At 35.4% G+C, this 22,014-nt stretch overlaps 1 protein-coding gene across 1 annotated transcript; it reads left to right on the top strand.

The window, feature by feature from the left end:
* Positions 1-1,859: 1,859 nt before the first annotated feature.
* On the top strand, positions 1,860-16,109 carry LOC117029129 (killer cell lectin-like receptor 2). The gene is made up of 8 exons (XM_033118156.1): positions 1,860-1,935; positions 6,961-7,077; positions 8,146-8,235; positions 9,179-9,418; positions 11,201-11,331; positions 12,940-13,043; positions 15,683-15,841; positions 15,927-16,109. Exons 2-8 carry the CDS (start codon positions 6,963-6,965, stop codon positions 15,931-15,933), a joined length of 846 nt encoding a protein of 281 aa, XP_032974047.1. The 5' UTR covers positions 1,860-1,935; positions 6,961-6,962; the 3' UTR covers positions 15,934-16,109.
* Positions 16,110-22,014: the final 5,905 nt, after the last annotated feature.

Here is a 22,014-nt window from a genome sequence, read left to right as displayed (position 1 = left end):
CTCTCAGCAGAAGAACTTCATCTACTCATATCTATCTACGTATCTATCTATGTATCTATGTATCTATCATCTGTCATCTATTTTTGGCATTGGTATAGAAGGTAGGGACCTTTCTCTGTTTTGAGACTGATGAAGCCAATCCAAGACAAGGGCAAAGAGAAGAAAATGACTGGCAGCAAGTATTCTTGAAGTGTCCAGATTCCACGAAACTTTGCTTACATGATTGAATGCAATTCAACTCTGAGAGACATTTCAGTTCACTGTTGCACATGATGAAAGTGGCAGACCTCAGTGGTGATTCAGACACTAAGGATCGCATTGGGGGACAGAAGTGGGCCCACTGAGGGCCAAACAAGGGGCAGCATAACCTCGACTGGGGTCCTAGTGTTTAGTACATTCAGTAGACTGTTTATAAGTAGTTTGGAGGAGAGGGGGCAGACATGAGCAAACTGAAGAATGGGGAGGCCATCCCAAGCACGATGGTTTAATGGTGGCTAGAGGTTGGTAAAGGAAGAAAAGAAGAAGCAAAGAATTTGGTCAGAGCCTGTTGAAATAGGGGTGGGTTTGTTCCTGCATAAGCAATTTCCCCTTCTGTTCCCCACCTCACTCCTCTTCCCCCACACTCCACGTTAACCACAATCATCTGATTTGAAGAGCAATTTAAACTGATTTCATAGAACTGTATGTCAGAAGATTGGCAGGGCCTTATGAAAAGAAAGTGAACCTCAATGAGAGATTTGGGTATAGTCTCAGAGGGTTTGGCTCATAGAAACCAAGTTATAGAAATGTATTTCTTTTAGCTGGTAGGTTGACGATAACGCGTATTTATGAAGTAATATTCGTGGACAAAACTCAAATACAGGAATAATTAGTATCTCTTCTTAAAAAAAATTCAAATGTGAACATTTTTACACACAACTAGTGGTGTGTAAATGGAACAACTTTTCTGGAGGGCATTTGGTAATATGCATCAAAGTTCTTTATATACCCTTTGACCCCCAATTTCATGTTAAAAAATTTTCCTAAGAAAATGTTGAAAAGTACAAGCCACATATTTTTTATACTAGCAAAAAATTGGAAACAACCTACATGTCACACAGTAGGGGATTACCTAAATAAATTATGATATAATCCATGTGGGTAATAACTATATGGTTTTGAAAATCACATTTAGACCAATATTTTTAAATGAGGAAACATTTATTAGAAAATAATAGATCAAAAACATTGTGTGTGAAGTGACACCAACACTGATAGTAAACAGATAAAACAAATTTTGGTCATATACAGATAAAAGACTAGAAGAATAAACAAAAAATTTTGTAGTCGAGTTATGGATGTTTTAAAATAATTTCTACATACATTTATCTGCAATAAACATAATGGAAACAAGAAATGATCTTTTTTTTGTAAATAGTAACATACAAAGGAAAGTTTCTGGCAGACTATTTGAGTCAAAGAAATGTCATGATATTTCTTATGTGTATGTACAGATACATATTTATACATTTTCATTTTAATCATTTGTTTTTACTAGTAGTTTCTTTTAGATATGCTCGTTTTTGTTAAAGATATGAGTTCTTGTTTTTTGAAAGCTGTGTTCCTTTATGTTTTAAGTCCCCAAATGTTGATTTTAAACGCAATTTTGCAGACTACTAAGTAGTTGGTTACTTGAAATGGAGGAACATGTAGCTCATGGCCATCTTTCCTTCACTGTCAATATCAGCTTTCATCATACAATTTCCTTTATCACTTTGGTCAAGAGGAGGGGCAGAAATTTTTGAGTTGGAGTTCTATTCAGAGGCAATTCATTTCTGCCTTCCGTCTTACAGCCCCTCACGCCCCCAGGGGAGCCAGAATCGGAGAGGCCAACTTCTCCCGCCTCATTTTTGGGTCAGCTTTCTCCACCAGCATCACTGCTTGGCACAGATCCAGGTAACAGAGACTTTTATTCTCTCAGATCTTTGTGCCTGAATATCCTATTAGTCCCATTTATAAAGAAAAGATTCTGAGGAAAAAAGATTCTGGGAATATGTTACTTTATTACAAATGACTCGGCCTGAGTATGGGGTTGATAGGAAAGCGTTCTAGATTGATTGCATTGGAATTGCATTAACTTTGAAAGAAATGCGAAACCTGTAGTTCAGCAGTAGTTTTTGTATTTTAAAATATGCCACGATTTGTGCTTTGTGTTATCAAAGTAAGACGGATTTGGGGGTTAATTCCTTTTAATTTGGACCTAATGATTTACATATTACCTTATCCATCTTGAAGGATTCTGTAATAGAAAAGACTCCTCTTCTTTAGGAAATGGGAGAAAATATGAATAGTTAAGTTTAGAAAATTTTGCAACTTAAACGATTTTTTTAAAGAATAAAGTTATATGTGCAATTTGTTTTTCATATTTTCTGTTTCCTGGATATCATCTTTTCATATTGATTAATGTAAGAAGCAAGGTACATTTTAAATATTTATTATTTAATAATTTCTTTTTATATTGATATCTATTAATAGCTTGAATCCTTTATGGATATTACCTAATGACTGCCTATTGAAAATTTTATTTTAACATAGACTTCTATGGCAACATCATACACTAGAAAATTCTTTCTAAAATTGTAATGTACATACAATCATTTGGGATTAAATATACAGGTATTGGCTCCAATGTAAAAGATTCTTATTCAGTACATCTTGCATGGGGCACTGGAATCTGGAGAGTTAACCAATCTGCAATGTTAACTCTCAAATAATTCTTTTGCAGATGGTGTATAGTATACACTTTGGGAAACACTCTGGTAAAGTCATGTTATAATTGAAAACAATGTGAGAACATTTTTTAAAATAATTTTTATTTTTCAATTACAGTTGACATAGACTATTATATTAGTTTCAGGTGTACAACACAGTAGTTAGATAACTTAAAAAGTATCACCCTAATAAATCTAGTATCCACTTGACACCATACATAGTTGTTATAATATTATTGACCATATTCCCTATGCTATATTTTACATCCCCATGACTATTGTAAGTGCCAATTTGTACTCAATCCCTGTCCCTTTCTCATCCATCCCCTTACCCTACTCCGATCTGGCAACCATCAAAATGTTCTCTGTATCTATGAGTTTGTTTCTCTTTATTTATTGGTATATTTTGATTTTTAGATTCCACATATAAGTGAAATTATATGGTATTTGTCTTTCTCTGTCTGACTTATTTCACTTAGCATAAAACCCTCTAGGTCCATCCATGTTGCAGATGGTCAGATTTTATTCTTTTTTATGGCTGAGTAATGTTTTATAATATATATGTACCACTTCTTCTTTATCCATTCATCTATTGATTGATGGACACTTAGGTTATTTCCATATCTTGGCTATTGCAAATAATGCTGCAATGAACATACGGATGCATACGGTATGTCTTTTTAAAGTAGTGTTTTGAGTTTCTTCAGATAAATACCCAGATGTGAGATTACTGGATCCTTCTTTGTCTGTTGTTATAGCTTTTATTTTAAAGTCTATTTTGTGTGGTATAAGTATTGCTACCCAGCTTTTTAAAAATTTTTGGTTTCCATTTTCATTAAATATCTTTTCCATCCCTTTACTTTCAGTCTGTGTGTGTCTATTGTTCTGAAGTGAGTCTCTTGTAGGCAGTATATGTTAAGGTTTTGTTTTCTTATCCACTCAGCCACCCTGTGTCTTTTGATTGGAATGTTTAATCTATTTACATTTCAAGTAATTGTTAATAGATATGCAGTTATTGACATTTATTATTTATATTTTTTTATCTTTTTTTTTAAAGAAGTCCCTTTAACATTTCTTGTACTACTGGTTTGATGTTGATTAGCTCCTTTAGCTTTTTCTTGTTTGGGAAGCTCTATTTGTCCTTCAATTCTAAATAATAGCTTTGCTGGGTAGAGTAATCTTGGTTGTAGGTCTTTGCATTTCATCATTTTGAATCTTTTGTGCCTCTCCCTTCTTGCCTGCAAAGTTTGTGTTGAGGAACCAGCTGATAGTCTGATGGGAACTCCCTTGTAGGTAACTAACTACTTTTCTCTGGTGGCTTTTAAATTTTTCTCTTTGTTTTTAACCTTTGGCATTTAATTATGTTGTGTCTTGCTGTGGGCCTCTTTGCATTCATCTTATTTGGGACTCTGTGCTTTCTGGGCTGGTATGTCTATTTCCTTTACCAGGTTAGGGAAGTTTTCTGTTATTATTTCTTCAAATAGGTTTTCAATTTCTTGCTCCCTCTCTTCTCCTTCTGGTACCCTTATGATGCAAATATTGGTATGCTTCATGTTGTTCCAGAGGCCCCTTAAACTGTCCTCATTTTTTTTTTTTGTTTTCGATTCTTTTTTCTTTTTGCTATTCTGATTGGATGTTTTCTGCTATCTTATTTTCCAAATCGCTGATTCAATCCTCTGTTTCATCTAATCTACTGTTGATTTCCTCTAATGTGTTCATTTCAGTTATTATATTCTTCGTTTCTGACTGGTTCTTATATTTTCTATCTCTTTGTTGAAGTTCTCACTGAGATCATGAAACATCCTTATAACCAGTGTTTTGAACTCTGCATCTGGTAGATTACTTGTTCTCTGTTTTGTTTAGTTCTTTTTCTGGTCTTTGTTCTGATCTTTCATTTTGGACATGTTTCTTTGTCTCCTCATTTTGTCTACCTCCCTGTTTGTGTTTCTATGTATTAGGTAGAGCTGCTGTGTCATCTGGTCTTAGTAGGGTGGGCTTATGTAATAGGTATCCCATGGAGCCCAGTTGTGCAGTCTACCTGGTCATCAGAGCTGGGTATTCCAGGTGTGTCTCTTGTGTGGGTTTTGTGTGCCCTCCTGTTGCAGTTGAACCTTGGTTGCTGTTTGCACATCAGGGGGAGGAATTGACTCTCAGGCTGATTGTTTATGAGGACTGGCTGTAACTACTGTAAAGGAGCTGTTGTACAGGGGCTGACTTTATAGAGCAGGATTCACTTTAGCGAGGCTCTGGTGCCTGCTGAGTCTGCCCTTTGGGCATGTTTTTTTTTGGAGGTGGTTGGGTAGTGCTCTGGTGTGATCTGAAGCTGGCCATTGGGTGTACTGGTTCTGGGGCCTCTTGGGAGGATCTGTGTTGCAGGCCAAATTCAGCTGCTTACTGTATCCTGTCTATGGCCCCTTGGTATGAGCTAAAAATTGATCTGCAGATGGTTTCCACTTGTGCTGGCTTGATGGTGATTGGGAAAGGCTGTGTTACAAACTGAGGCTGGCTGCTGCTAGTGCCAAACTTAGGGCCGTTTAAGAGGGCATGCCAAGGCTAGATGCTGCTTATTTGGGGTTTGTGAGCCTTTGAGAGATTTTAGGAAAGTCCTCAGCATGATCCAAGACAGGCCATTAGTATGGAAAAGTCATTGAAAGTGGCTTGGGTGGTTCCAAAAGTTGGGTGGATCAGGGTATCAGGGAATCACCATGGTGGGGCGGATGGTGTTAGCCAGGTCGATGGAGACTCAGATATGGCACCTGACTGCATGTGCACACTGGGAGGGGGAAGGGCTCAACAAAGGAATAATGGCTTCTTCCAGCACTTCTGTCTATGAGAAAGCTGCCCTTCCAGTCTTTGTCCTGAAGCCAGATAATTCAGTTCCTCCCCGTATGTCCCTGCTGCCTTTTGAGCTACTGTCTTAGTGTTGGAGCTCAGAGCAAGTGAGTCCATGTGTGGGTCCTTTAAGAGGAATGCCTGGTACTCCAGTGAACCTCCGTCTCACTCAACCATAATCTCTGCTGGTTTTCATGTCCAGAAATTGTGGGGACTTCTTTTCCTGGCACTAGAAATGTGGACTGGGGAGCCTGGTGTGGGCCTGGGACCCCTTGCTCCTCAGGGGGGACCTCCACAGCCAAGATACCCCTCCCAATGTTTAATGGTCACATGCAGTTGTGGGGCAGCACATTCAGTGTCTCTGCCTCTCCTTCCAGTCTTGATGTGGCTTCTTCTGTATATCCTTAATTATAGGACTTCTGTCCAGCGGACTTCAGACAATTCTCAATAATGGTTTATCTGTAGTTTAGCTGTAATTTTGATGTGGTTGTGAGAGGAGGCAGGCATAGCTTTTACCTACTCTGCCATCTTGTCTGGAACTGAGAACTTTTTAATATTTATATATAGATCTGAATGTGAATATTGTTTTTTTAAGCCAAAGTATTTATTTTTTTCAGAATTTCAAAAATGTAGAATTTTGTTTTTTGAATAAATAATTTTAAAGGTGTTTCAGTCATTTGGCCTAACATTTGTATATGTATGTTAAACATTTTGAGCTAGATTGCCTAGGTGAATAGGACCCAGCCTATTCAATCTATTAGTACATTAAAAACAAAATTTCTGGGCCAGCCCGGTGGCTCAGGTGGTTGGAGCGCTGTGCTCCTAATGCCAAGGTCGCTGGTTTGATTCCCACATGGACCAGTGAGCTGCACCCTCTTCAGCTAAGATTGTGAACAATGGCTCTCCCTGGAGCTGGGCTGCCGTGGGCTGCCGTGGGCTGCCGTGGGCTGCTATGGGCTGCATGAGCAGCGAGCTGCTGTGAGCTGCTGTGAGCTGATGACCAATTGCCTCAGCCAGGGGGAGTGCAAGTCTCATAATACCAGCATGGGCCAGGGAGCTGTGTCCTACACAACTAGACCGAGAAACAACGGCTTAAACTGGAGTGGGGGAGAGGCGGAAAAGGGGGGAAGAATTTTTTTTCTGTGTTTTCTAATAATCATGGCAGTAATCTTACATAAATTTCTTATATAAATCAGTCTCAGTCTATGTGCTTTAGGCACTTGAAGTAGTTAATAAACACACACCCACATCACAGACAGACATACACAGATAACTCTTATTTCTGGTATGTTCCTATAGACTGACATTTTAAATTTTCTTTAGACATCATCCCAATGCAAAGGTTTTAATGCAAAACATCTTTCTCTTTGTATTCTAGAGATGAGCAATCAAGAAGTAGTTTATTCAACCCCGAGATTTCTTCAGTCTTCTTCAGAGTCACAAAACAGATTAAGGCCTGGTGGTACTCAAATGCCTGAGAAAAGTGATGACAAAGGTATGTTTTAAGTGTCTAGATTTACCTGTCTCTTATGCATTGTCAAACTCTTAAAATTTGAAAAAAAATTCCTATTTGTACTTCAGGTTCTCAGATGGTAATACAAAAACCGTAATTGGCATAGTAGTGCACGTCTTTTTTATTTCAATTTTTCTAAGTTTGTGAGTGTGGAGAAAACAATGAATTATTTTCAATTGGAGAAGCTAACAGAGTGTTTTCATTCAAATTGGGTCAGAGGAATTTTTGAGGCCTTTAAAAGTAAAGAACAGACTAGAGACTCAAGAAAACACTGCATTTCCTAGAGAAATAAAAGTCTTACAGAATGTTTAAGAGATGAAAAATGCACTTTTATTTAGACAAAAGATATTTTAGGTGTCTGAAATATTTTCTGATGCTTAATGGCAATAAAGCTGCAAAATGTTCAAATCAAAAGAGGCATTCTAATTTTTCTGTTCTCTCTCTCTACTTTCAAATATTGTCACAAAATCTAAATTGAGAATAACTTTTATAGTTTTAATGTAGTGATAATAAGAGATACAGCTTTTATATACTGAGAACACCCAAGGATAAATATAGCATTGTCTAGAGAAAAATAGAATTGATGAGAAAGAAAAGAAAGTCGATTTCTTGAAACATCTTTCAGGATGGACCCCAATCACATTGGCAGCTTCAGAATATCCACTGTTGGCTACCAATGTCTCAAGAATAGTAACTGCTTTTTGTTTCCTCTCCATGATTGGTTGTGATCATAGCAAGGAGTACCCACGTCAGTGTGGATTCTCTTAAATGTGCGTTGTGCCTATTGTCCTCTGCTTTTGTAAGGGATGCCTATACTTTTGAAATCCTATAGAACTGTTCTCATGTAGGATTTCTACAATGGGTATATGTCAGAACTCTGAAACCTTAAAACTGTAATTACTGTATCTCAAATTTAAATCAATTTGTATGATATCATTTTGTAAAAATTTTTAGAGAACGTTTGTCTCTTAGTTTCAAATGGTATTCCAGGTGAAGGTTAGTAATAGGCTAAGCTATATCCCTGATGATTATTTTCTTCTTTATTTAAAGAGTTTTCAGGACCCTGGCATCTCATTTCAAGGACTCTAGGGATCCTCTGTTTACTTCTATTGATGACAGTTATCGTGCTGGGGACAATGAGTGAGTAATTGAAATACATCCTTCTGTCTGAGTCATAGCACTAACCACTAATTTTGTAGATATTAACCATGTACCATCAATTATTTCCTGGCTATAATTAGGGAATGTCCCAGATGGCTCTCTCTTGGTGATTTTTCCTGACACATCCCAGTGTGATTTTCACTTTACTTTCCTATTCCAGTGATTCTGCAGCTGTAATGAGCTGCCTCATTTTGTATAACATATGGTAATATTCCCTTTGATACAGGACTTAGTAATATTCTGCCTTTGAAGTTTAGATCATTGTGAATCTTAGATATACATTCTTTGAGACAAAACTTTTCACAAGAACTTATGGTTTTCTCTTGATTTTTCTAAGAATACAATGAAGAAATGATTTAGTAAAATGAGTGGTTCTTTAATGGATGTTAGAATCTTGAATTCATCAACTTTTATCTTTTATTTGAATTCCTTGATATCTTTAGAGAAAGTCACTAATATGTTACACTCAGATAAAATGACATATTTATATTTTCATCTTTTCTCCTATGGATATTCTATTTAATAATGATGGTGCTATTTCTTCGTGTTTCTTAGTGTAGATTTTCATACTCAGAAGATGTGTTTACTAACTGTTGACTGAATGGTTTTTACTTTGTTTCCTATTTGTAAATAATGTGCTAATTATTAAAAAGAAATTAAATTGAATGGTAAGGTGTTGCCATCATAATTTTATTCAGATACCTTATTTTATTTATTATACACTTAAGTTGCTAGTAGCAAGAGGTTTGATATTTCATTTTTTAGTCAATTTACTGAGGTGTTACTTTTTAAATGTCAAATTGCTAATTAAAGTAATGAAATGGGTTGATTGTCAAAGTGAGATTTTTTTTCTGTTTTTTTAATTGCAACATTTAAGTATTATGACTACATTTTTATATTATATGTATTCTATTAATTTTAGTTTTTCAGTGTACTCAAGAAAAACATCAGCAGGATGAAATTCTACAGAACCTCAGACAAAAGTACCAGAATATGCAAAATGACAGCTACTTAAAAGAGCAACTTTTGACAAATAAGACTTTAGAATATGGTATTCTCAAAAATAAAACCATTCAGCGTAAAAAGGAACTGGCCTTACTCTTAACAGAAAAGAACAGATGCAATACAATAAAAATCTTTTCAACATCTTTGCAAAATACAGGTATGAAGGAAATCTTTAATGAGAGAGTGCATTGTTTTTCATTATTTCTTTTTCAGAAGCTTCAAAGCTAATGACAGGCTTTTGATACATGTAACGATATAGGTCTACCGGAAAACTTTAATTTGTGCCTCTTAGATATATTGTGAGTATTTGGGTTTGCTTGTTTCAAATATGGGCTTGAGACTCCAGGAGCAAGTTTGGATTAGTAGAACTCTGTATTTCCCCAAGCTCAGTGGCAGTTCTTTCATTCCTATTGCTCCCAGAAGGTGAAATATCAGGTTGGTGTAAAAGTAATTGCAGTTTAAAAGGTTAAAAATACGTAATTGCAAAAACCGCAAGTACTTTTGCACAAACCTAATAGTATGTCAACTCCCCTGGAAATTCAGATCATTTTGGATCTGTGGGAAAATTAATCCCTTCTACTTTGTCATTGACATAAAATATGGAGGCTATCAATAAAAATATACTTAGGCTGACATGAGCACAAGAACTTTTATTTGGATGCTGTTGTAAAGATAATTGTGAGTGTGAGTGTGTGCGTGTGTGTTTGTGTGTGTGTTTCCATTCTGCCTTCACTTCAGGTATTTGGTCTGTTTGTAATCAGTGTATACTCCCTGCAGTACGTCTGCAAGACTTACCATAGTGTTGGTATATGTGCACCTCTGTGTGATGATACCATTAAAAATATCCAAGAGATAAAAATATTAAATCTCATAAAATAAAACTCTGGTATCATGCATAACAATGGAGTGAATTGACCTGGTTCTCAACAACTACTAAATATTTGTTTAGGACTTAGAGTAAACAAAGAGCTTTTGCATATTTAACCTCATTTAGGCATGGTAATTAGTAGAAATTACTGTTTCTATTATTAAGCATCAATAATATTTTTAATATTATATTATAAAATATATAAGAGAAAAAAGAAAAAAATCCAAACAATCATGTTTCTTTTTTTTAGAAGGCATTCCAGAAAATTTTTTTTAATTTTATAATTTTTAAGCAGCTTATTTAGGTATTAATAATATACAAAAAACTGCACATATTTAATGTATACAGTTTGATGTTTTTGAACATATACATACACTTGTGAAACCATCCACAATTAAGATAATAGCAATAGCCATCACCTCCAAAAGTTTCCTTATGTCCCTTGTTTCTTTTTTGTGGTAAGAACACTTAACATGCCATAAATCCTCTTACCAAGTTTTTAAGTGCACAATATAGTATTGTTTACAATAGAAACATTACAGCAACTACCCATTTCCGCCTCCTACTTGCCCTTGGTAACCACCATTCTTTGAGTTTTGAGTTTGACTGTTTTATATACTTTATATAAGTGGAATCATGCAGTACTTGTCCTGGGACTGGCTTATTTCACTTAGCATATTGTCCTCGAGGTCCATCCATGTTGTTGCATAGGGCAGGATTTCCTTTCTAAGGCTTAATCATTCCATGTATATATCACAGTTTCTTTATCCATTCATCCCTCAATGACTTTTTGGGTTGTTTCCATATCTTGGCTATTGTGAATAATGCTACAATGAACATGGCAGCGCAGATAGCTCTTGGCATTCTATTAGGTTGGTGCAAAAGTGATTGCGGTTTTTGCAATTATTTTTAACCTTTCAAACCGCAATTACTTTTGCACCAACCTTGATAGAATCTTGATAAACTTCATATTATCATTATTGATAGCTATTAAAGGCTGACAAATATATTGCTCTGCTTAATAGAATGCCAGATAACAAGAAGTTTAATGTTTCATCTTATGTATTATAGACAAACTCTTTGAAGGATGTGGAATGAACTGTTATTATTTTACCGCTGAAAGTAAAACCTGGACGGAATGTAAACAGATTTGCCAGAATTATGGGTCATCTCTTCTGAAGATAGATGATGCAGATGAACGGGTATCATGGACGATTACATTCCCTTTTATTCTCTTAGATTCTGACTCGCACCCTCGGACCCAAAATATTAAGGACAGTAGGGAGTCTAGAAAGAGGGACCTTCAGTTATTCTTCGTGTTGTGTCTGTTGCGTGAGCAAAAATCATATAGTTAGATTCTCCCAGGAGACTGCCTGTTAAGAGGCACATGATCTTGCTATTTACTAAGCATTCAATACATATTGTCTATCATGATGACCATTATTATTTACAAAAGGGAAACCCCTTTGAGGATGCAGTTTGAGTCTTTGCAGTCATCTCCCTTTCCAAGGAATCTGCAGGAAAACCGCTCACAGAGAAGTATGCCTTTCTTGTGATGTAATACTTATCCATTTGGTAAATACACCTGGCATGAGTAGTTATCTGTACCAACAAGGTGGTTACTAAGAGCCCAGAGCAACGTGGTCTAGTAGTTCCTGCAAGGAGTACAGGAGCCAGATGGCCTGCGGCCAGTTCCAGCTCTGGCACTTACTAGCTGGGTGACCCTTGGTAAATTACTTAACCTCTCTGGGCCTCAGCTTCCCCATCTGCATAATGGAGATAATAATGAGAAACATAAAACTAATAACCGTTTTACAAATTGTCTTCATGGTGTTTTTCATCGCATCTTCAGGTAACATTTACTAGATCAATATTCTTGTATGTTATATCAAAATTATATCTTTCAAAAAGAACTATGAAAAGAAAATACAGTAACACAATAACAAAAGTATCTTTTAAATTTATTGCTAATAAACACTATCCATATACACACAATGTGTTTTTACAGAGAAATGTTTGCAAAGATCAGCCTTGAAACCTGCGTTTAACTTTTAGGAAAACAACACAAAATTTATATGCAAATCTAATATGTAGGTGTTTTAAATCATAATACAGAAGAATTTATGATGTCAAGTCATAAAATATTTTCTACATTTGATGCAGTAAAATACAGTTAAATTTAAATCTGTATTTTAAAGCACATTGAGTCATTTAATCAGATATTATGTAATATGTCACTTTGATACATTTTTGGACTAGTAAATATTTCCAAATACTGCCCCTTTTTCCTTTACCCCTTCCAAGTACTAAACTACAGCAAGTCTTTCTCTTATGAGGCTGAAGTCTCTACTGTACACCTCCCCACATACAGTTGTTATTTTAATAAATTTATTTTGAAGATTCCTTCTTTCACTTAAGAATATATAATAATTCTTCTACTATATCCTTAAATATTTTTGGGGGACATGATTTTGAATCAGTTCATGAAGTATCATAAAGTATTTAACAAGTCTCCTATTGTTAGATATTTAGATTATAATTTTTTTCCATGTTTTAAAATTTTAAATAATCTATGACACTAGCAGCCATTTTTGACAAAAATAAATAATCTAGTAGGAGGGAGTTATGTTGGAAAATGAAAATACAGGGATTGAGGGGAGAGAGGGTTTTCTAAGAAGGAGGAATGCAGGATGATGTGGAGAGTAGCAGAATACTCGCCATAGAAACAGCTGGCCGCTTTACTTGTCCTTCTCTTCATTCATCTAACAGATGGGAATTTAGTCACATGATGTGTTTTGATTCCTTTATAGACTTTCCTTCAATCCAAGATTAATAGAAATATGTACTGGATTGGATTATCATTTAATGGAGGAGAAAAGAAATGGGAATGGATTGACAGTGGCACATCTGGACTGTAAGTCTCTGGAATGCATTCAAACTCTAACATTGGTGTTGGGGTTGGAAGTATTATATCTAAAAACTTTCTTCTCTCATTTCACACAGCGTAACTCATTTTCAAATAGAGGTTATTGGTAAAAATAAGGATGGTTAAGAAAGTGTTTTAGGAAGTATAGTTAAAAAAGAAGGGAAGTGTCATGCAGAGTTATTAATAATCAAAAATATTATGCTAATCACGTGCTCAAAAGTATGTGTGTTATGAGGTACACAGAAATGAAATAAAATCATAAAGTTATATGAAGAAGTGATTGGATCATCCTGCGTTAGCCACAGTGATCCCTCCTGTAGCCACAAAGTATTTTGAGTATCCCCAAAATTCATTTGAAACTCCTTTATTGTATTAATTTACACATATGTTTATATATATTTGTAAATATAAATATATGTGAGTACACACACACAGACACCTGCACTATCGTCCTTCTGTTTTGAAGTGCAGTATTTTGTAAACTCTTGGGTTTACATTAAGTTATAATCTGCTGGTAAACTGTTCAATATTTTTGAAATCTTAACTATTATATTTTTATGTCTAGGAATTCTGTTTTATGTTTTCAAATCTCCTTGCTAGTTACTCATATTTTCAAGCTGTCTTTTATTTCTTTAAAGATAGTAAACATACTTCATTTATATTTGATATGTGATAATTCTAATATTTGAAGTTTTGTGGGTCTAATCTATTGTTTCTGGCGGCTTTTGTACACGATACCATTTTCTTTTTGTGTTTAGTGATTTCTTTTTGAATTGCTGTGGAAATTGAGATCTGAGATGAAGGTGGCTTCCTCAAGAAAGAATTTGCTTTTGTTGGATTCCTTGGGGTACTATAAATACGGGCCACTTTTCATTCTAAATTTGGGCCCTGTAAGTAGTGTAGTTCTGAACTGTAAACCTACAAAAGATGTTATGCAGGAAATTACCTTGATGTAATCGTAGCCTATGAATACACTCCCAGGCAAGCTATATCAGAGGTCACAGAACAGAAAGGCTCATGGGCCAAATTCAGATGCTCGAATTGCATGGCTAATTCAATAATTTAAAACACAACGCACTATGCAAAGGGGAAGAAATGGGATTGCTTATCACACTTGGATGGATGGGATGGGATAGGTTGTCATACTTAGGATAAGGTGCATGTGAGTGAAAGGATCACCTGAGGTCGTGGGCTATACAGTCTTCATACAGAACCCTTCCCTGACGATGGTGCTGTTTCCAGGACCAGACTTGGAATTTGAGTAAGGGGGCCCAACAGACCCTTGTGGCCAGCACGTACATGCTCTCCACTGGGAGACGCAGGAGCATGGCAGCCTGGCCACAGCGTCAGCTTCCCAGTGGCCCCATGAGCAGCAATAGGTTTTGTTTGTGTTTCTTCGGCAAAGGGCCAAAGTGAGTGTCACCAAAAGGTAGCAAGCTTAAGACCTCATGAATGTTGGGTATCTATGCGCATCATGTATATTTTGTGTATGATATTTAGTGCCTACTTGGTTCTTCCTTTTCTATGTTAAGCATACAGATGCCCCACTTACTGTATCTGTACTAAACACGTCTCCTGGTTACAAATTTACTTACCCATACTTAACATATTTTATGCTTTCTGCAGATGCCTCGAAAGCCACTTAATTTCGTTTATCTTCCTGATTTGTTTGTTTCTGTTTTTTTTCCCTGTAGCAGATTTGAATATTCTTACATAATACAGCAAATGCAAATTACATGAGGGATGGCTTGTGATTTTGGATTCTTGGGTGGTATATGCTTAAATCCAAGGTTCAAGACAGTTCTTAGGTGGTTTATGGTAAAGATATATCCTTTTGGCCTCACAACTCTGTACACAGAACACACAGCTTGTCTTCTATTGAGAATCGTGGGTAGGACTTCTTATTCAGCCTACTACATCAATTAAGGGGAAAAGTGGCTTCAGTGCTTTGCTTATCTTCCTGCGTTCCCACCTTTATTTAACACTCAACCCAAGTTACGAATCTGCTTCTTGCCAGTTCATAAACTTATTCAAGAAAGTTTAAATTTTTTCTTAAATTAGCATTTATAATTATTTTCAATAGAAGATAGTTCTGGCACCTAATCCACCACTTTGCTGAAATAGGAGTCCTGCTTTTAGGTATTTTTCAATGAATTATTATGTTTTAGCTAATAATTATTAGTTATGGGATAGGGAAGGAAAAGAAACAAAACAAAAACATCAATTAACTTCACTTCTGACTATGTTCCAATTCTGCTTTTTTTCTCCTTAAAATATACACACATGAGACCTGGTTTTCTGTGACAGAAATTCACTTATTTTTAATTTGTCACATTTTTGGAAAAAATTAAAGTAAGAAAGCAGGTTTGCCATATCACAATGCCATATCAATATTACAAGGTAATTTTGCTTCTGATCAAAATTCCCACTATGGAATAAAATGGGAGATTATGTGTGTGAGCCAAAGTAGTTAATGGGCTAAGAGCGAAAGAAAATTTTTAGTGATGAAGTTATGATTAACATTTCCATATTCCAGTTCTTTAGACAACAGACCGAAAAACTTAAGATTTATGTTGTTGTAAGCTTCAGAATTGAACAGTTGACCGTGTATACTTTCTGTTTTACAGTGATCTTAAAATATGGAATCTGTCTTCTGGAATAGGAAAATGTGCCTTTTTAAGCTCAACAAGACTAACAGATGTTGATTGCACTAAAACCTACAATTGTATCTGTGAGAAGAGAATTGATTGCATTGTGTCTGGTTTAATAGAGACTAAGGAGGAAAGGTGAAAATGGAATTTTGTCTTTTTTTGTTTGTTTGTTTCCTGTAATAATTTGTGGTTACTTACAAAATAATATTTTTGACTGCAGGCCTTAGTCAATTGTGGAAACAAAAATGAACTGGAAGAGGAAGAAAATGATCTTTTGGACTATGATATGAGAGATCAGATACCATCTGTCTTCTTGGGGAAGAGGGGACAATTTTGTCTTTGGAGAGCAGTTACTCCTCTCTTTAATGGGCCTGAAGAATTATTCTCTCTATTTTCCTGTGCTACCCGCAGAGCCAACTAGAGAACTCATAAATACTTGGGTCTTGTCCTTATCTATAGGCTCCATCATTTCAATATCCTCTGGTTTTGAGAGATAGCATAATTAAGAAATTAAAAAAAAATAGTTATCTTTGCCTCCATCTTGATGCTTACCTTTCATACTAAAAAAAAATATTTTGCTATGATTTCAAACTTACTGTGTAGTTGAAATAATAGTACAAGGAATTGTTATATAACCTTTACCTGTAGTTACCAGTTATGTTTATATTTTGCTCTATCTGTGCTTTATAGTCTCTCTCTCTCTCTCTTTCCCTCCCTTCTTCCCTCTCTCCCTCCCTTGATCCATTTGATAACAAATTGAGAACATTATGTGCCTTTGTCTAAACATTTTACAAGAGCAAAGTCTTTGTCTTGTATAACCATAGTGCAATTATCAAATCAAGAAATTTAGCATTGATACAGTGCTGCTTTCATCCATAGTCCATGCTTAAATTTTGTCAACTGTCAATAATGTCCTTTATAGGTGTTTTTCCTCCATGTTCAATGTGATTCATTTAGTTGTGATGTCTTTTTAGTTTTCTTTAATCTGGGACAATTCTTCAGGCTTTCTGTATCTATCTTTACCTTAACATTTAAAAAAATCAACTTTATTCAATTATACTTTGCATGTAATAAAATGCATCATTTTAAGTCACGAGGTGAATGGGTCTTTAACAAATGTATACACCTCTTAAATCCAGATACAGAACATTTGCTTCACCTCCAAAACTTTCTTTCTGTCTCTCCACCCACTTGGCCCAGGCTACCAGTGATATGCTTTCTGTCACTACAAATTAGTTTTGCCTAGAATTTCATGTCATGCCCTCTTTTGTATTTGGTTTCCCTTTGCTCAGGATGTTTCTGAAATTAATCCATGTTGTTTGGTGTATCAGTATTTCATTCTTTTTGTTATTGAGTAGTATTCCATTGTATGGATCCACTACAATTTGTTTATTCATTCCCCTATGGCCACTTGATGTATTGCCAACTTTTGGCTATTATGAATAAACCTTCTGTGAACATTTACATGCAAGCCACTGTGTGGACATGTGTTTTCATTTCTTTTTATTAAATGCCTAAGAGTTTGATTGCTGAGTCCTGTGGTAAAGTGCATGTTCAATTTTATAAGAAACTTCTAGATTGTTTTCCAATGTGGTTGCATCATTTACTCTTTGAATAGCAATATATGAGAGTTCCAGTTTCTCCACATCATTGCCATTCTTTGATATTGTCAATCTTTAAATTTAAGCTATAGTGGTGGGTGTGTACTGGTATCTTATTGTGCTTTTTAATTTGCATTTCCCTAAAGACTAATGACATTGAGCATCTTTTCATATGTTTATTGCCATTCAGATAGCTTCTAATCTAAAGCGTCTATTCAATATTTTGCCCACTTTTTATTTTTTGTAAATTGACATCATATGCTGTCATCTTGTTAATTTACTTATTGCCAGTACTTGTTTTTTTTTGTAGATTTTTTAGGATTTTTTTTTTCTATGCTTTTTTGTGCTGGTTTGGACCTCCAGTATAATGTTGAAGACAAGTGATGATAGCAGGCATCCTTGCCTTGTTCCCAATCTTACAAAGAAAAGTATTTAGTGTTTCACTATCATATATGAGGTTAGCTGTAGATTTTTTTTTTTTTTTTTGGTAGATCCTCTTTATCATGTTTAGAAACTTCCCTTCTATAGTTGTCTATTGAGAGTTTCATGAAAGGGAGTTAAATTTTGTTATACAATTTCTCTGGGTCAATTATGATGATTATATTGATTTTCCCTTTTAGTCACTTCATATGGTGAATTGCATCAATTGTTTTTGAATATTAAATAGAACTTGCACTACTTGGATAAATCCCATTTGGTCACGATGTATTTATTATCCTTTTTTATCGTTGCTGGGTTTGCTTGGGTAATTTTTTTAAAGGATTTTTGTGTATATATTCATGAGGGATATTGGTCTGTTATTTTCTTTTATTTAAATCTTTTTTTATGGTGTTGGGGAAATACTGGCCTTATATATTCATTTGTGATATTTTTCATATCCATCTATTCTTTTATCTTTTGTGGGGAGTGGGGTGGGTAGAGTTTGTATTTTCATTCCTTAAATGTTTGATTGAATTTACCAGTAAAATAATCTGGGTCTGAAGTTTTCTTTGGGAGGAGTTATTTAATTAGGTATACCATCTTTAATAGACTTGGCTATTTAGACTTTCTGTGTTTTGTCCATTTTGATAATTTTTATCTTTCGAGAAACTTGTCCATTTTGTTTAAATGTCAAATTTATTGTCATATTGTTTTTCATTGATGTCTGAGTTTCAAGGGCTACTATAACAAAGTACCACAAACTTGGTGGCTTAAAGCAACCAAAATTTCTTCTTTCACTGTTTTGGATGACAGAAATCCAAACTCATGGTGCCAGTATGCTTCTTTGGAGTCTCTGGTTGGAATCGTTCCTTGCCTCCTACTGGCTTCCATTGGTGGCTGTTGATTATTGATGTTTTTTGGCTTGCAGCTGCGTCCCTCAATTTTTGACTCTGTCATCACATGGCATCTCCCGGTGTATCTCTGTGTTTACATGCAGTTTCCTTTTCATATAAGGATACCAGTAATACTGAATTAGTCTCTATTTCCAAAGAAGATCACATTCATAGGTGCAGGGATTAGGATTTAAATATATATTTTTGGAAGCTACAATTCAATCCATAATAATAACATTCCATTATTTTGATCACAGTCGACGGCCATTTACTACCTGAGCCAGCACCTTTCCACGTGAGGCCGAGAGCCTGGAAACTGCTTTTTGGGGCTTTGTCCCCACAAGTATGTTTCGTTTTTAAGCAAGTGCCAAACTCTTGCAAAGTGGCTGTACCATCTTGCAGTTCCATCAGCAATGAATGAGAGCTCGTGTTGCTCAATATCCTTGTCAGTGTTTGGTGTTTTCAGTGTTTCGGATATTTGCCATCTAATAGGTGTGTAGTGGTATCTTATTTTTGCATTAATTTACAATTTCCTAATGCATGATGTTGAGTGTCTTTACATTTGCTTATTTTCAGAACTTTGGCTCATTTTTAAATTGAGTCGCTTGTTTTCAAAACTGTGATTCTTTTTTTTCGTAGGATATATAGAATTTCTAATGGCTCTAAAAGTTAAATAATACTGTTGATATAAGACACGTCCAAACCTGCAAAAACTTTTTATGAGTTTGTTTGATCTAAACTGATGACAATGCCAGGAAGCAAGATCTCGCATGGGACGGAGAATGACAGTTTTGCAGTTTCTTTTATACATTTGGAATTAAGGAAGGAAGGTAAGATAGATTACATGAAGGTGGGAGAAAACAAGGTGGGATTGGATTGCAGGATAGTTGATAAGATTACGTGCTTTCTTGAGGGTGGTTATGTCTTAGAAGGAGGGGTCTGAAAGAAGGCATTTCAAAGGTGTGTCAGAGAAAGACAAATACCATATGATCTCACTTACATGTGGAATCTAAAAAACAAAATAAACAAAACAAAACCGGACTTGTAAATACAGAGAAAACTGATGGTTGCCAGACGGGAGGAGGGTTGGAATGAAAAAGGGATGAGTGAAAAAAGATGAATGAAGAAATATAAATTGGTAGTTACAAAATAGTCATAGGGATGTAAAGTACAGCATAGGGAATATGGTCAATAATATTGTAATAACTACGTATGGTGTCACATGGGTACTAGACTAGTTGGGGGATCACTTTGTAAATTATATGAATTTCTAATCCTATGCTGTACACCTGAAACTAATATAAAATAATATTGAATGTCAACTGTAAAAAGGTGTGTTAACCTAGATGTACAGAAACAATGGACAGGGCTTACTTACAGCAAAGATAAACCTATTATTAAAGAAGTTGTGTGTCCGAGGAGTGACTACCCACCATGGCCAGGTCACCCTGTGAGGTTACTTTCAGTCACTGGACTTATCAGATTTATTGCAAAACCTCTTTTTCATCCACAATACCAGAAAGCATACATAATGTGTAATGGCGATAACATATAATATCAATATATAATAATGATAGAATAATATATAAAGAAATGTTGGCTAAGTGAGACTTAAAACTAATATCATTTATAATGGAGACATTAGGTTAGAAAAATCCAAAACCTATGTGAAGGGTGAGAATTTAAAATGCCTTATTTTTGTTACTAATGAAGTTTAACTCTAAAATAAGAGCTAACTTAATGGCCTGAAACTTGAGTTAAATCACTGTGGGAAAAACAAACTGGTTGCAAACTCTGACTAAAAACCGGTTGTTTGATAAACTGGTGAAATATTTTGCTCTTTGCTCTAGGAATATGAGGACAGGCCCAGGAAGTTATAAAAGGACATAGCAATGCAACTACTGGAATGTACAATTATAGTCTTAGAGAAGTATAAAAAATTATAAGAATAGCAAACAAATGAAATTTAAAAACTGTTACATTTTAGGATAGGTTTAAGTATAAGAATAGCAATAGGTTTTGTAATAATTTTATGTATGTTTGCTACATAAGGCGCTTGAGGTGTTTAAAAGAGTTTGTTCGACTAACTCTTTAACTGCATTTTAAGTTTTGTGTGGTACTTAATTTGAGTAATTAAATTGAAATTGGTGTTCAAATGTTTAAGTATGTTTTAAATTCTCTGTTAGTGAATTAGCTATTTCTGTGTAATAAATTACTGTACAACTTATCTCACACTTTTTGTGGGTCAGCAGCTAGGCTTGGCTCAGATGAGTGACAGACTCAGGGCTTCTCATAGCTACCCTCAGGGTGTGGGCTCTGGCTGGGGGTCTCATCTCAAGGCCTGATTAGGATCTGTTTGCAAGCTGTCTGTTGTGGCTGTTGGCTGGCTTCAGGCCCTCACTGGCTATCCACTGGAGACATCAATGGCCTCTCCAAGGGTTTCCTTCACAGCATAGCAGTTGTTTCCTGTGGGTGTGGGGGAGAGACAGAGAAAGATACAGAAACCAGCTCTGGGACCTGGGAAGAGGATTGCAACATGGCATGAGTAGCAGGAGGAGGGGATGATGTTTGGGGACCGTTTTAGAGGCTGCCTACACAATTAGAAATTAATGCATTTTATAAAATAAGGATTCAAATTAGGAATATGAGTAAATATTATTTTCCATTTGCAAAAACCTTAGGTCAGGTTTGCAATGATCAGTTTGCTTTCCTGTATCCCTATTAAACGATACATTCCTTGAGGTCGTGTTCTGTGACTCGTGTTGGTCTTCAGCACTTGATAGAACAGTCACCATTTGGAAGGTGCTCCAGAAATTCAGGTTGAATAGATGAATTAATGAGTATCCTTTGAAATACATTATAAGCTTTATTTTATATAGTTACTGAGATTTTCAGAAATCCAAATAGCAAGAGTCCTTTGTGAAAATTTATAAGACCTGTGATAAATTATAATGACCTATTTGCGGCCATTTTATATGTTTAATTTTGCTTACTACAGTTTTCAAGGGATCTTTCTCACTTCTGATTATGTACTTTTGCTGGTAAGAATAAAATAATACATATATTCTCATAAACTACTACTTTATGAGGGTATGTACTTTTGCACTGTGGACACCAGATGGCATCATTTCACAAACCAAGCTCTAAAATCGAGGCTGTTATATATATATAAAAAAAGTCTCTTTCATATTGTCATACAGATTTGATTTTTTGAGTATTTTATGCTTGTGGATGAATTTTCCCAATATAGAGCCCTTGAAATGAACACCATTCCCACAGATTGACTCGGATGAATTGCTCCATATTATTACAGTTTATTTGCACAAGATTTCTCAGTACAGTCCTAACAAGGGCCTTGGGTCTTTCAGGGCGAGTCTCTGGCTGAACAGTATTC

Source organism: Rhinolophus ferrumequinum, chromosome 10, assembly GCF_004115265.2.
Source record: "Rhinolophus ferrumequinum isolate MPI-CBG mRhiFer1 chromosome 10, mRhiFer1_v1.p, whole genome shotgun sequence".
Classification (NCBI taxonomy): Eukaryota; Metazoa; Chordata; class Mammalia; order Chiroptera; family Rhinolophidae; genus Rhinolophus; species Rhinolophus ferrumequinum.
This window is presented reverse-complemented; position numbering and strand designations above follow the sequence as displayed.

Excerpts from the sequence above, each read along its gene's own strand:
- LOC117029129 (XM_033118156.1), top strand. The coding sequence starts at position 6,963 with ATGAGCAATCAAGAAGTAGTTTATTCAACCCCGAGATTTCTTCAGTCT. Across the intron at positions 7,078-8,145 it reads TGAGAAAAGTGATGACAAAG|AGTTTTCAGGACCCTGGCAT; the intron begins GTATGTTTTAAG and ends CTTTATTTAAAG. Across the intron at positions 11,332-12,939 it reads TAGATGATGCAGATGAACGG|ACTTTCCTTCAATCCAAGAT; the intron begins GTATCATGGACG and ends ATTCCTTTATAG.